The sequence below is a fragment of the Erythranthe guttata genome, chromosome 12 (genome assembly GCF_056151865.1).
Source record: "Erythranthe guttata isolate IM_541 chromosome 12, IM_541, whole genome shotgun sequence".
Classification (NCBI taxonomy): Eukaryota; Viridiplantae; Streptophyta; class Magnoliopsida; order Lamiales; family Phrymaceae; genus Erythranthe; species Erythranthe guttata.
In genome coordinates, this window is record NC_142544.1 from 431,131 (window position 1) to 447,106 (window position 15,976).

The following is a 15,976-nucleotide window of genomic DNA, read 5'->3' on the forward strand; positions in this document are numbered from 1 at the left end:
ACTGGGTGGGTCTTCTGCTGCCACATGTCCTTTTTTTTTATTTTTCTAAAACCTCTAAAGGTAAACCGGTGATAAACACCGGGTGATCGCCAATGTCGGCAAAGTTTCGTATCGCCTAGAACTTCCAAGTTCTTTGAAAATCCACCCGGTCTTCCACGTGAGTATGTTGAAGCCGTATCACGAAGACAAGGAAGACCCGAGTCGAGGAGAGTCACACCGAGCACCACCCATTATGACTAAGTCATATGATAAAGAGATCGAGGAAGTGCTCGGCCGGCAACTAAAGCGACGTAGGGGTGTTCCACCGAGTATTCAATACCTCATCAAATGGAAGGGACTACCCGAGTCCGAGACAACGGGGGAGACTAAGGAAGACTTGTGGCAATTTCAAGATCGTCTCCACTTGTTCGAGGCAACGAGGACGTCGCCGGATTAGGCGGGGGAGGATGTCACGGCCCGCTAGTTTTGGCCCAACCCCTTGCCAGTTTCCCTTGGGTTGGGAGGTTAAGGAAGCCCAAAACTTAACCCAAATAGGGCTAGGTCCAAGTGGCCCAAATGTATAGAAGTAGAGATTCTTAGAGAGTTCTAGTAGATATTTTGTAGGAATTCTTTGGAGTGTTCTAGTGAACCACTCCCAACCGTTAGATCAAATAGATCTCCACCGTCCATTAAGGAGGTGGTCTAGTATAAATAGAGGTAGGGTCCTCATTTGTAACCATCCAACAAATTTAGGTATTGATTCATTCTCGATCCGAGATGTGCGTGCATTGAGTTCGCTGATTTCTTCTTGAATCAGTTTTTGTTTCTTCGCGGGGCCAAACGACAAGATTCAAAGACAAATGTTGGGGGAGAGATTGAGTGATGCATAATAACATGTACGAATCAAAATTGTTGGTCGAACAAAACTATAGATGAAATTTTTCGATATCTGAGTGTGGGATAATGCAATATCAGTTTATAACGGTTAAATGTCGAAAGCCACTTAGACGACGGTCGCACAGTAGAAAAATATGCAAATACGTCTCGACCGGATCCAAGATTCATCAGATCGATTGAACGGAAAAAAAAAAAGTTGGATCGAAAACTAAAACAACTAATCAAGAAGACATCATTTATTTAAGTTGAATCAACCCGGCGAGAAATCTTTTGCATGCCGGCGGCTGTCTCAAATTCAAATCTTCAATTTTTCGATTCAGTTCTCGATTGTAGGCGGAAAGATCAAGTTTGAGACATGCAATCGTCCTTTGTAGACCTACGTGTCTGGAATCTGCTTCTTCTACCAAGTGTTTGTTAACTTGGTCTTCTATACAATCAATTCTAAGGCGCATCTCCTCGAGTAAAGCATCGGATCAACAATTTTATGATATGGCACATGGGGTTCGTTTGTTACACTGCTAAATTGACAAGTATCAAATTCAACATTATCTTTTAGATGTTGTGGATCTAGTTTGTACTCATTTTGTTTAAAAATCTAGTTTTTGATGCCCCACGATTTAATATTTACAAGTCAAGAGACAAATCGTATGATATCTTGTTTCAAAATACGGAGCTCAAATCGGGTAAAACGGGTACAAACTGGAAAATATTCCATATGATCTAGAAGTTGCACTAAATTTAATACCGCAAGAATCGTGTGTAGAAAGATTCATAGTTGGAGATGATTGTAATTACATAAACACAAATAAACACAAGTATAAAAGCACAGCACAAATTAATAATAAATATTCAAATTATATTTTCACTCATGGTGCATTTATTATACCACGCGCCGCCTCTTCCAACGCCATTCACCTAAAGCGGGCAAAGCAGCCGCGGGGTCAGCACGGCCACCAGCCTCTCGGCCCGCGGCGCAGTGAGGCCAAACAAATCGGTCATGTCCAAATCAATCGGTTTCATGCCATCTGGCAATTCCCATGTAAAACAGTGCAGAAGATGGGCCACCGCAGTTTCAAGAGCGTAGAGCCCCAGCTGCATTCCTGGGCAGGATCTCCGACCCGACCCGAAAGGAATGAACTCGAAGTTCCCCCCCTTAAAATCCGGTACGCCGTCTCTGAGAAAACGCGAGGGCTTGAACTCGTGTGCGTCTTCCCACGCGCTCTCATCGCGTCCGATGGCCCACGCGTTTATCATGACCCTCGATTTGGCCGGAATGTGGTACCCCGAAACGGTGGCGTCTTGCCACAATTAAACGACCTTCAGTTTGTTCGGAGAAAGAAGACATTACCGCGAAATTTTTTTGGTCAAATGAGTCATCTTCAAATTTGCGCTTCTTCGAGGACTTGGTCTTCGTGCTGGTGGAACTTTGACCCAAATCGTTCGACTGAAACTCGGTAGCTTCAGAATGTAAATTGAATGGCATCTCCGGCACATAATCACCACCTCCTTCATTATCTATGCCATGTTTATCTGCCATAGTTTGCACCATATCAACAAAATCTTCCGTGTTTTCCCCAGTCGCTCTGTCCTTACCAAAGATCTCGAGCCAATCCTTATAATAGGGAAACGATTTATACCGCATTGTACGAGCGTTCGAATCTGTCTGTTTCAAGTATATAAAACACATGTCTCATGAAGTTATTAATTGCAATGATAAGTAGATTAGATAAAACATAGCATTTCTCCGGTTACCTTCACATATGTCTCCCAAACATCATCACTCTCGACGTCGATGGTGTTAGTGGCATCACACCATCCAAATCCACTACGGGTCATCATAGTTGACAAAGAGCCATAAGTCTTCTTCCATACATGTATCTTAGAGTTAATGTGAGGATTCGCCCTAATATCGGTACCCGAGAATGCACTCGTCATATGAAGTTGTAGAATCCCAAGGAACCCCGTCTTAAATCCATTGTCGCATTTCCAACCCGTGAGCACGAGGTCCTTCAAACCGTTAATCAAAGCTTGTTCTTCGACAATGGACCATGACCTTGTAGATTTGTCCGTCTTTCGAACACCCAAGCTTTTTTTTGTTCCATTTGAATTCATTATAACCTGTACTAAACTCAACGTATATATTGTATTAGAATAAAGTAAAACAATCAAATAATAAATACACAATAAAGTATAGTAATAAACTTCAGATTAATACAGTTAAAAATGCACAATTAAAATAAAAATTCATAAGCATAATACATATTGTCTGCTCATCCACTCATCGTACATGTCTCTCGCAATATCGTCCCTCCACGACACCCATTGTTGTGAAGTTTCTACACTTTCAATAAATCTAAGTTCAGGATCATTAGTGGGATTGTGGATGGGTGGAAGTCTTGTTTCCAATGGGTCGACGGCCATTTCTTTACGAATAAAGTTTTGTAACAAGCAACACGCCATGATAATACGGTTATGGACTTTGATAGGATAATGCGAACTAGTGCGCAAGATGCCCCAACGTGACTTCAATAGCCCAAAGGATCTTTCTATTACATTTCGAGCCTTCGCATGCTTCATATTGAAAAATTCCTTATAATTTTGAGGCGCATTATTACCATCCCATTCATCCAAGTGATACCTCACACTTCTACACGGGGCTAAAAAACCCTCTCCATTTGTGTATCCATTATCGCAAAGATAGTAATTTCCTGTAAATCCCAACACAATAAAAATCATTTCAAGTCACATATATGTAGAATCAAAATTGAAAAAGTTTTCGGAATATGCAATACCGTCCGGGATTCTCAAACCATTCGGTCTACAAACGGCATCTCGAAGGACTCTACTATCAGCCGCAGAACCCTCCCATCCAGTTAAAACATAACTAAAACACATACTTGCATCGCAAACACCTAGCACGTTTACCGAGATATCTTCCTTTCGATTTCTATACCGCGCTTTATCTTCTTGGGCAACCCTAACTTTGACATAAGTACCATCTAATGCTCCCAAACATCCCTACACATTCAAACCGATAGTTTTCATAATAGTTGCTTTGCAAATTACTATACATACATATATTAAATTTAAAAAATGTGTTTATTACCTTGAACACTTTCCACCGAACGTCTGTACAACCCTCGTCAATAGGTTTTGGCTTCACAATGAACAAGGGATATAGCTTAATTATAGCACTCAGAACACGATTGAAGTGCTTACTAACTGTGTACCCGGATCTGTTGAAATTATACCCTACAATCCTATTTTTTGTGTGATGTCCCAATATATGCAAGAACATGGCCAATTGTTCATTAACTTTGACATGGCGTGTATCAACTAAGCCACCAAAATTTTGAACAAGAAAACAAAGACGGACAAATACATTTCTAGACATACGCAAATTGTCCAAACAATAAACTTCGGAACCATGAATCAGCCTATTAATTTTCTGTAATTGATCGGGCACTCGAGCATTCAAACTATTGGAAACATAATAACGCACAATACGATTACGAATTGCGCGACGTTCTTTCAACTTACAATAAGCCCCATAACATGCCATAAGGAAAAACTTGGAAATGCTAATTATTTATTCCAAAACCAACAAGATCTCTTCATGCTCTTCTCTAATATCCATCTCAAACAAAAACTGTACGAAAGTGCAGTAACTGAGTCAATAACAAAGCTAAATCACGTATGAAGTACAATAAATTACAGAACTCATAGGTCTACAATACCGTATAAGATAAAAAATATTTAAAAATTCTCGATGGGTCAGAGAAGATTCACCTCACCTATTTACCGGCTGCAGAAGGAGCACCGACGATTGGAGGAACTCTACTAAATGTTCGATTCCAAAATTCAGAATAGGGTATATAGATGGGGAATCAAGAATGTAATGCCCAGGTACAAAATTAAATAAAATCATTTACCTCAGGTAGTCTTCGAAGAAGGGTTTGTTCTTCGGTGTGGAAAGAAACCCCTGTTGCAAATCTAAGGGGAAAAAAAAAGAAATTAGGGATTTGCAATATTTTCCTAAGAAACAGTAGATCGCGATTCAGGTATGTAAAGTAGTAAGAAAAAAATAATTCATTTACCTCGGAAGCGTGTGTTCTTAGCTGTGGAAGGCTCACCTGCTGGAAACCAAAAGAAAATGGGGGAAATGGGGAATTGCTTTTAATTTTTCCAGAAAAAAATGTAGCAAGACTTTGGGAAAAAAATAGATATTTTGAAATTCAATTGATTCTGAGGGTTAAAGTGTCCACAAAATATGCCACTTGGGCAAAGCTGGTTCCCAATTGGATAATCCTCCCAATATTGGGTGGATAATTTATCCCTCAAATAAGGGATTAAGAACCGGGCCCGTCATCAATCATGGGCCTTAGTCAAGCAAACCAAACATGTGATTGAGCTGGACTAATTAATCAATCACCCATTATCACCCAAACCAAACGAGGCCTGAACATCCAATCCACCTAACCAAGGTACGAAATCGGCAATATTGAACGCGCCAAACAATTTCGAAAACTCCTGCAATATCTCCCACCCATCACCAAATCCTATAATTATCACCTAATTTAGGTGTTTTTAGTCTCCCAACCTAAATCTCTAAATCACCATTACACCTAAAATTATAGTGATTTAGTTTAGTCTCCCACCCTGGTCAAACTCTATATCACTATATACCTAAATCCTATATTTTGAGCAAATTTTTTGGTGAAGAAATTTTCATCTCCCACCCGTCTACCATTTTACCATTTTTTCCACCAAATCCTATTTTTTCTATCAAATATAGAAGTAAAAATAGGATTTGGTGTAATTAACACCATTTTATAATTAGCATATACAATTATTATATTAACTAATTTCATGTGATTACCAACTTATAAATATATTTATAGTAAATATATTAGTGTTAATTAGTGAATTAATTTTCAAAATTTAAAATATATTTATTATTATTATTATTATTATTATTATTATTATTATTATTATTATTATTATTATTATTATTATTATTATTATTTATCTTTTAAATAAATATAAAAATGTTTGGCCAAAATAAATAATATTTTAAACAATAAATACATTTATTATCATAAAACAACAAAAAATTAACATTAGAACATAACATTATAAATTACAAGACTATATATTTGGTGAAATGCTATGGGAGACCAAACCAAATCCTATTCTCTATAAATGGTAAAATAGAGAGATATTAATATTTTATTATTTGGTGTAAAATTTGATGGACATGGTGGGAGACCAAATACACTATTTTGTCACTAAAAATAGAAAAATTATAGAATGGCGTGTTACGGGTGGGAGATAACACCATTTTTTCACCACAAAAAATAGGATTTGGTGAAAAAATGGTGTTAAGGGTGGGAGATGCTCTTAGGGCATCCACAATGGTGCTCTCTAAATCCACTCTCCAAACCATGGGACCCACATATCACATACTCACATTCATTCTTCTTTAACTACTCTATAAAAATGGGTCCTACTTATATACTCTCCAAAATATTTTTTTCTCCAATAAGTACATTTTGATCATCTCTAAAATAGCTCTCTAAATATTAAATTATAATAAAATATTCATTAATAACATAGAAATTGAAAAAATAACTATTTAAAATTTTATATATCTAATTAATAAATCAGATTCTTTGATTACTTGAATTTTTAAATTACGCTATCTTATCTAATATTTTATAATGTTTAATTTTGTCGTGAGTTTCATTAGTTCATTAGTTTAGTTAAGTTACATTTTATATATTAATTACAATTTGCAATATTCTGTAGCATAATAAAATATTTTAAGAAAACTCATAGTACATTATAATTTCGTTTTTAATAAGTAAATAAATGCAATATTAATTATTTTTACAGAATCATAAAAACTAATGTAATTTCATTACAACATTGCAATTTTTTCAAATTAATTATATTTAAAACATTTTACATAAATAATACAGAGAGGCTAATGAAATCTTTTTTTCTTTTCAAATAATAATAATCAAAAGAAAAAAAAAATCAATAAAGAATGATAAGGGAAAGGCCCACAAATGCTGGCTAAATGACTCTATAACTGTGGAGAGGGGTTTGGGCACTCTCCATCTTTGGGGAGGGATAAATAGCAAAATAAATCTCCACCGAAGCAGCTTCTCTCTTCAAATTTTGGAGATCCGATCGTGTGGCCTAAAAGAGAAATCAAATAAAGTTAGATAGTTGTGTCCACATGGTTAAAAATATAAAATATTTTTTATATATATATATCGTATTTTTAATTTTTTATTACACAATAAAATATAATGATAATTAATAAAATCTTGTAATGTGGTTTTATAATCTCTTTTTACTAAATAAAATATAATAATCAATTAATAAAATAGTTAATCGATTCGTACAAATCAAATTTTGAGTTTAAATGGTCTTGATGGTTTTACGTCGGTCTATGAGATGCTACACTTGGTGTAACACATTGGATGATTTTGAATTAAAAGATCAATATAAATAACAGTCCATTAAAAAAATCGGTTCGGTAACGGCAAAACCGAAAGTATAGTTTAATATATTATAAAATGTAAAAATATATATTTCTAAACTAATTAATTCAAAAGTATGTTATAATATTGAAAAACCAAGTTTTTGTTAGTAATTAAACTCTCAATAATATCCACAAATAATAACATCCTAAACACCCCATCAAAAATTGATACGTGACAATTACAAATAAAACCATCCATAAACTTCGAAACCGATGGTAAAATCGGAATAATTACTAATTTACATAGGGGGCAAATGTAAGAACCTGCTAAGCTCAAGTTTGTCCTTGTAGCACGTAACACACTCGGCCTTGACTTAACCACCGATTTTGAATTTGAACTCTTTTTGTGTCGAATCCGTCACACATAGTAAACTTAGTGAAATCCGTATCACTCGTGCAGCTTGTTAATTGTTTAATAGTATAACATTAAACAATACTATGTTTTTATTTTAAATTATGTGTCGTTTAAATTTTTTAAATATGTATTAAAAAGACTAATTAATATGCAGAGGTCTTGAAAATATATACCATATGAGTATATGACCAAAGTATATTTCCTTTGAATTCCCATTCCAAATTATTGTTTTATTTGTGAGAATCAGTGGTATATTTATGAATAATGAGAGCAATTTTGAGGAAAAAAATATAAATAATTGATGCAGTATTGAAATTTTAAATTCACTACGAATGAATATAACCAATTTTTCGTTACTTCAAAACAGATAGGACTATTTTTACAATCGTGACTAAGCTTAATTTAAACAGTTGATTTCTTACAACCAATGATTATAATTAGAATACAAATATATGAATTTATAGAGATTTTAATATTTAAATGTGATGTAATAACTAAAAACAGAAAAAAAAAAAAAGAAGCATAATCTCTCATAAATATGGATCAAACAAACAGAAAACAACCATTCCTTTTCTCTCCCTCACAAGTATGGATCAAACAATGCATTTTCACTCACATTTCATCGAAAAGAAAAAGAAAAAGAAAAAGAAAAAGAATTGGCTCCCCACACCATAGCCAAAAAGGATCCAGTTTTATAATTCCATAAATCTGAGATCAACCAAACTATGGTGTTAAGAAAACAAAAACCACCGCGGGACCCACCGATCTTCTCCGCCGCAGCCTTCAGAGTAATATCGATACTATTGTTATCTTCTTCTTCCGTTGAAGGGATAATCGGCATAAGCTGGGGCCGGCAAACGACTCACAGATTGATTCCGTCGATGGTGGTCGATTTATTACTACAGAACGGTATCCGGCACGTGAAGCTTTTCAGCCCGAGCGACAACGTCCTGAGAGCATTCGCCGGAGGTGAAATCGCCGTCACCATGACGTTGCCTAACGAGGGCCTTTACAACATTGGTTACCCTGATTTAGCTGCGTATTGGTTACAGACCCGAATTCGCGCGTACCAAGACCTAAATGTTAACATAAAGTAAGCATACGGATATAAACACGTGTGTGTGTGTGTGTGTGTGTGTGTGTGTGTGTCTTTCTTGATTTCCATTATTGCACGATCGTTAATTTTTTTTCAATTTTCGATAGGTACCTCTATGTCGGGAGCGAGCCGTTCTCTACGTATTATCGCAAGAAGATGTACATAAACGCAAACGAAGCACTACGGAGTATCCAGGACGCAATAGAAGCTAACGGGTACAAAGACCTGGTGGCGACCACCCCACACTTCACCGACATGTTGGCCCCCGACATTCGGAAGCCGTCGGAGGCCGATTTCCACCCCGATTGGAAGAGCAAGATGGTCGAATTCGTCGGACTTCTGAACCGGACGAACGCGCCCTTCGTCATGGACATGTTCCCCATGTACTCCGTGTCCCAAATGGGTTGGGACACGGAGTTCGCGTTCGTAGACAACAAGTCCAATTTCACAATCGTCGACAACAACGGGCTCGTGTACACGAACGTTTTCGAGTTCTTTTACGACTCTTTCCTGACGGCGATCGCAAAGGCGGGGGCCCCACACCTGAAGCTAATAGTGGGCCAGGTCGGCTGGCCCACCGACGGCTACCCGGAGGCCACCACCGCGAACGCAGAGAGATTCTTCAGGGGTCTCCTGCCGTTTGTCACGGGGACCAAAGGGACCCCGCTCCGGCCCGGGATCTCGATCGACGTGTTCATCTACTCCCTCGCCGACGAGAACCTGAACAAGCTATCGCTCGGCGGCTTCCAACGGCACTGGGGGGTTTACAGGTCCGACGGCGACCCCAAGTACAAGATCGACTTCACTGGAAAAGGGCGGGATATCTTTCCGACCACCGCGAAGGGGGTGGTGATGATGCCGAAGAGGTGGTGCGTTTTCAACGGGGACAAGCGTAACTTAACGAAGGTGAAGGAGGAGGTGGAAGATGCATGCATGATGGGGGACTGTACACCGTCGTGGCCGGGTGGTTCTTGCGACAACCTCGATTTCGACAAGAATGTTTCGTACGCGTTCAACGGGTATTTCCAGGCGATGGCGCAGTCAATCGATGATAAGAGCATCACGTGCGATTTTAAGGGTCTGGGGAAGGTGGTTGTCAAGGACCCCTCCGTCGGGAGTTGCAGGTTTCCAATGGAGATACTGTCGGCGGAGATGGCGGATAGCAACGGGTTAACTAGTGGAGAGGATGGGGAGAGGTGCCGAGGGTTTTTTGGTTTTTTTCTTTTGATTATTTTCGTCTTGGAATTGAATTGGGGGCATGGTTTTGTTTTATAGGTGATAGTGAGATTTATTGTATACTCAGTTTACCTTTTCTTTAACCTCTCTTATTAGAGTTTTTGTAAGAAACCATTGGAATCAATTCAATTTATAGATGAAATGAATTACTATAGAATATCTCAATAGTTCTACTTCTTCTCAGGAAACCATGTAATTTGATGATGCATAAAAACAATAATAAAAACTCACATCTCTGCAGGCAAACGACATACGACAATGCACGTTTGAGCAGCGCTTGCGTTCGTGAAGTTAAAGCCTCCGCAAGTGAGTGCATCGCTGCAATCCGATTGGATGCCGTAAAGAAGTAGAAGACTTTTCGGATCACAAACTGCACGGTCGGTGATTTTTAGCAAAATATCAGCTGTCAAGTCAAGAATAAGATGTTAAAGAAAGCATATAGCAACAATATAATAAAGGGTAGTAAAATCGAGATGTGTCAAACGTTTGGGGTTTCGGTTTCAAAACACATGATAGGAACCACGCTCGATTTTAAACAAACATATCAAGGACATTTTAGTCCAACTCAACCACGATGAAGCGTATTTTTACTCCATTCCTACGAGCCATATTACCCAATACGAGGATTACATAATCACGACTCCCGAACATAAGAATCTCATTCCGACAAAATCCAATTCTTGGGACCAAAATGTCCAAATTAGAAGTTTAAACACTAAGGTTTCGAATATATGATTAATCGCAAGAGTTTATTGCATTTCGCACCCCTGTGTGTACTCTTATAGTTCAAAAAACTCCCTTCTGTTATAAACATTATCAAACACCCACCTATGATTCAATCATTTAGCCAACCAACTCTAAAAACTCACCATTTAGGGGATTGTATGCTAAACAAAAACATTATAGGGGGTGGTTGCTAATATTTATAACACGGAGGGTTTTTCAGCAATTTGATATAAAAAAATAAAGAAAAAAAAAACGTTGTACCTTCCACCGAAACAATTTCAGACAAACCGTTTCTTGACTGCTAAAAAAGTGAACTTGTTTGCCGTTTTCGACAAACTCAGGTGATGCAAAAACAGATTCACTCATTAGATTTTCCGTCTAACACCAATCGGAATACATCGAAAAGACTCGTTCGCCAGCCTCCGCGAAGGCGTAACCGGAAATCATAGTGGTGATCGAACTCCTCACAGGCATTTCGTCGAACACGTTACGAGCCTCGTCCAGGAATCCCCAACTAAGGCGCAGACGATCACCATGGATCTGTACTACGAACACGTCGCGAGAGTCGACCAATTTCACCACGAGGGAACCGCGGCGGCGGAAAAAAGTCCGGCGAAGGTGTGGCAATTCGGGAGGTTGCGGAGGCGGAGCATCTGTTTTGAAGAGCTGCAGTAATGAAGACGAGTAATGGGCGGCAGCCGAGTTGGGAATAGTTGTTAATGGGGACGCTCTCCTTGTACGAGTTTCCGGCGAAGTGGCGGTGGCCCGTCGGAGAAGAGATGGCATTTGGCGTACAAGTTGAGGAGAGTGGTGGAGAGAACTGCGCAGTGCGCACAATGCGTTGACCAATTGACTTTATATGAGTTGACCATTTTCTATTTGACCACCAAAATCAAAAGATGGGCCCACAATTTAGGTTGTTTATTACTAGCAAAGTCAAGGGTAAATGAGTGATACCCCTAGTATCACCGCCGCCGCCGCCGCCGCCACCGCCGCCGCCGCCGCCGCCGCCAAGATCTGAAGTCTCTGTCGTTCAACTTGACTGACTTTGGAGGGATGGGGGATGGGTCGACTCTCAACACGGCGGCGTTTGAAAAGATGATGTCGGGAATTTCGAAGCTGGGAAAAAAGGGGGCGGCCGGCTCAATTTTCCTCGGGGCAGTTGCCAAACAGCGCCGTTTAATCTCACGAGTCACATGACTCTGTTTCTTGCCGAAGGTGCTGTCATCATCGGAATTGACGTGAGTACTTCTTTTATGTTACGAATTTCATCAACTCTCCATGACATAGATTATAACTTTGTTTGAATATTAATGATGATTAAGTAATTTAGTTACTAAATCATTTTCTTATGATTAACAATTTACATAGATTTGACATGATTTAATTACTCTGGTTAATGGTTAATGGTTAATGGTTAATGATATGATGTAGTTTGTGTGAATTTTCCCCAACCGATGATATCCACTCAATGTTTTTGTGCTAGTATTTGTCACCATTGAATTCATGTATAAAATGCCTGATAGATGTATGAACTATCTCTAATAGTCATGATTTTGTTAGTATTGTGAAACCAGTCCAAGATTAAGAGCAATATATCATCTTATTTAGATAGATTATAGATGTATGAATTCGTTGATTCCACGTCTTAATGATCCAGCACATGTAAACACATGTAGTAATATATAGTAACATATAGTAACATTTAGTAACATTTGCATGTGACTCTGTATTTGATTTGTTTTTATTTATTTGCTAAGATTCTTATTTTTTTGTGATGTACTTGGGGATTGATTGATCTAGGGTTTCGTTTGGGTTTTCTGTTTCTCTTTCCACCTTTTCTGCATTCGCTGCTGTTTTTTTGCTCATCTACTTTGCTTTCACAATTGACATCTCTCTGTATATATATATATATATATATATATATATATATATGTGTGTGTGTGTGTGTGTGTGTGTGTGTGTGTGTGTGTGTGTGTGTGTGTGTGTGTGTGCGTGTGTGTGTGTGTGTGTGTGTGTTGCCAATTTTATCATTGGCTGCAAATTGGACTGAGCCCTGTTTGGAATCAAATATCGGCAGCTAAATCAGCAAGAGTTTCGTATGAAAAAAGCGATTTGTGGTTTAAATTCATTAATGCTTGTGCTTGTGCAGTTTCTGCAGGATAATAATTTTGCTATAAGTATTTTTTGTGTTCCTGAGAAATTAGAAAATCAGGAGGTTGAAGTTAGTTTAGTTATATTATTATTTATGACCGTTTTGTACACGTTACATTATGTGTTTAGCCAGTGATACTTAATCTAGCTTTAAAACAAGCCTTGTGGTTTTAACTGTCAATTTTCTGAAATCGAATACGCTTTTGTTACCCCCGAAGTATTCTTTTTTTATGGCATGTTAAAAAACTATTTCTAGCATTGTGAATTTCCCATTCAATTTGAGACGATCAGGATGAAATTTTCCATTTTCAGTAGTTAATCATTACAGATTCGCAATATAATAAACGCAGAAAAATACTTTAACCGATGTGAAATTCTACACCATCTAAAATGTGTAATTTGATGGGCCAGGACTCATCGTGTTTTGTTTTTGGATTTAGGTTTCGACACAGTGCTGTAACTATGGTGGAAACACTTTTTGAAGATATATTTCGAGTTGACGAGCTAGACCCTGATGGCAAAAAGTTTGATAGGGTTTCGACACATGTAGTAATATATAGTAACATATAGTAACATTTGCATGTGATTGTGTATTTCACTATATATGACTATACTTTTATAGATAGTCACATGTAGTCATATACATGTAGTCATATATAGTCACATGTAGTCATATACATGTAGTTATATTTAGTCACATATAGTCATATATAGTCACATATTGTCATATAGATATAGTCATATATATTCACATGTAGTTATATATAGTCATATATAAGTTATGTGGTGATTCTGATGTATAGTGATGTTGATGATTGCGTTTTTTCAATTTTTTGTTGGGTGCGAATTGATTTATAATATCATTATTCAAATTTTGAATTTTGTTGGAGATGTAGATGAATTTTTTTTTTATAAAATCAACGATATATATAATCGGTCGACCATAACTTTGGGTAAAAAGACAGTACATGACTATAGTCTTATATAATCATATGTAGTCATATTCGAAACAGTGAAGTTTTCGGGAAAAAAAAAATCAGAAAAAAAAAGCTAAAAAAAAAAAAAAAAAAAAAAACTTAGATAGTCATATATAGTCATATTCGAAACAGGGAAGTTTTCGGGCAAAAAAATCAGAAAAAAAAAGCTAAAAAAAAAAAAAAAATTAAAAAAAAAACGAAAATACTAAATGCAGTAGCAAAAATGCTGAATGCAGTTGGGCGAAAATAGTAAAATAAGGGCACAATAGTACTTTTCCCTCTCTAGGGGGTTATCTCAAAGAAAGAATTTTAGGGGTGGATCTATCCCTATTTATTTTCCATATGAGGGGTGTATATCTAATGGACCCCAAAGTCAAATCAAAATTTTCTTTGCATTCTTTTAATTATTTTTTCGGAATTTGTTTCCGTCGTTGACCGACGGTCAAATAATATTATTTTATATTTTATTATTATGTGGACCGATCAATACTATTATGCAATAAAAATAATTTTAGTTTTTGCTATTCTTATTAATTGGGATACATACTTTATATATACTAGTAATTCACCCGTGCGATGCACGGTGTCAATTTTTTCAAAAAAAAAATATTTTCGATAAAATAAAACGAACGAAAATTTTGAACAGTTGACATACATGTAAATAATACCAAAAAAAAAATGTTTTATTGAATCAAAATATTCATTTGTTTGTGATTTACCTTCATATTCGCTGAAAATTTTTTGTGCGCACAACATTGCTCGTAATTTTAGTTATATCGCCCGATTCTGAGTTGATAAATATCTTTATCTCAAATCTACTTTTAACTCTGGACATTGCGGCGTACAATTGTCTACTCACCCTGATATTAACACTAATATTACACTAACAACAACTACTACTACTAATACTAAAACCAACATTGATAATACTAATACCAACACTAATAATGCTAATATTAATACTAATCCTAATATTAATACGATGATTAATACTAATAGTCTAATATTAATATCAACACTAATATTAATAATAATACGCCACTTCTAATACGAATATTTAATGTTTAACCTAATACGCCAATACTAATAAGAAAACTAATACCAATACTAATATTAATACTAATACTAATACTAATACTAATGCTAATGCTAATGTTAATGCTAATACGCCAAAACTAATTTGAATTTGAATACTAATAATAATACTAATAATGATAATAAAAATGATAATAATACTGATATTGGTATTGATATTGATACTGATATTAATATTGATACGCATATTAATACACATACTGATACACATACACATATTGATACTGATACCGATACCGATACTGATATTAATACTATTATTAATACTAATACCAATACTAATACCAATACTAATATTCATACCAATAGTCATACCAATACTGATACCAATACTCATATAGATATAGATATTGATACATATATTGATACTGATATTAGTACTCATACTCATACTGATGTTGTTATTGATAATGATACTAATACTGATAGTGATACTGATACTAATACTGATATTGATACTAATATTGATACTCATATTAATACTAATACTAATACTAATACTAATATATACTAATACTTATACTAATACTAATACTAATACTAATACTAATACTAATATTAATACTAATATTAATACCAAAACTACTACTAATATTAATATTAATATTGATATTAATACTAATATTAATACTAATATTGATACTCCTATTGATATTAATACTAATACTAATACTAATACTAATACTAATACTAATACTAATACTAATACTAATATTAATACTAATACTAATACTAATATATACTAATACTAATACTAATACTAATACTAATACTAATACTAATACTGATACTAATACCAAGGTTGTGAAAATCGGTAATCGGGTTCGAGTCGGTCAGGCACCGACTCACGATTAATCGGTGCGACGGTGATTCATCGGTGATAAATCGGTTTTTGAAATTTAATATTA

General features: G+C 36.1%; 2 protein-coding genes and 1 long non-coding RNA gene across 3 annotated transcripts; 2 read left to right on the top strand and 1 right to left on the bottom strand.

The window, feature by feature from the left end:
* Nucleotides 1–1,791: 1,791 nt before the first annotated feature.
* On the bottom strand, nucleotides 1,792–4,453 carry LOC105960284 (uncharacterized). Its single transcript, XM_088826730.1, has 6 exons — nucleotides 3,983–4,453; nucleotides 3,669–3,894; nucleotides 3,136–3,584; nucleotides 2,629–2,994; nucleotides 2,302–2,539; nucleotides 1,792–2,174 (listed from the first exon to the last, which is right to left on the bottom strand). The coding sequence occupies exons 1-6, from the start codon at nucleotides 4,436–4,438 to the stop codon at nucleotides 1,792–1,794; spliced, it is 2,118 nt and encodes a 705-aa protein (XP_088682856.1). The 5' UTR covers nucleotides 4,439–4,453.
* A 3,786-nt stretch (nucleotides 4,454–8,239) lies between these two features.
* On the top strand, nucleotides 8,240–10,273 carry LOC148766145 (glucan endo-1,3-beta-glucosidase 8-like). The gene is made up of 2 exons (XM_088826877.1): nucleotides 8,240–8,877; nucleotides 8,988–10,273. Exons 1-2 carry the CDS (start codon nucleotides 8,510–8,512, stop codon nucleotides 10,153–10,155), a joined length of 1,536 nt encoding a protein of 511 aa, XP_088683003.1. The 5' UTR covers nucleotides 8,240–8,509; the 3' UTR covers nucleotides 10,156–10,273.
* A 1,546-nt stretch (nucleotides 10,274–11,819) lies between these two features.
* Nucleotides 11,820–13,885, top strand: LOC148766146 (uncharacterized). The gene is made up of 2 exons (XR_016035009.1): nucleotides 11,820–12,083; nucleotides 13,437–13,885. It is a non-coding gene; the product is annotated as an uncharacterized LOC148766146 (long non-coding RNA).
* The last annotated feature ends 2,091 nt before the right edge of the window (nucleotides 13,886–15,976 follow it).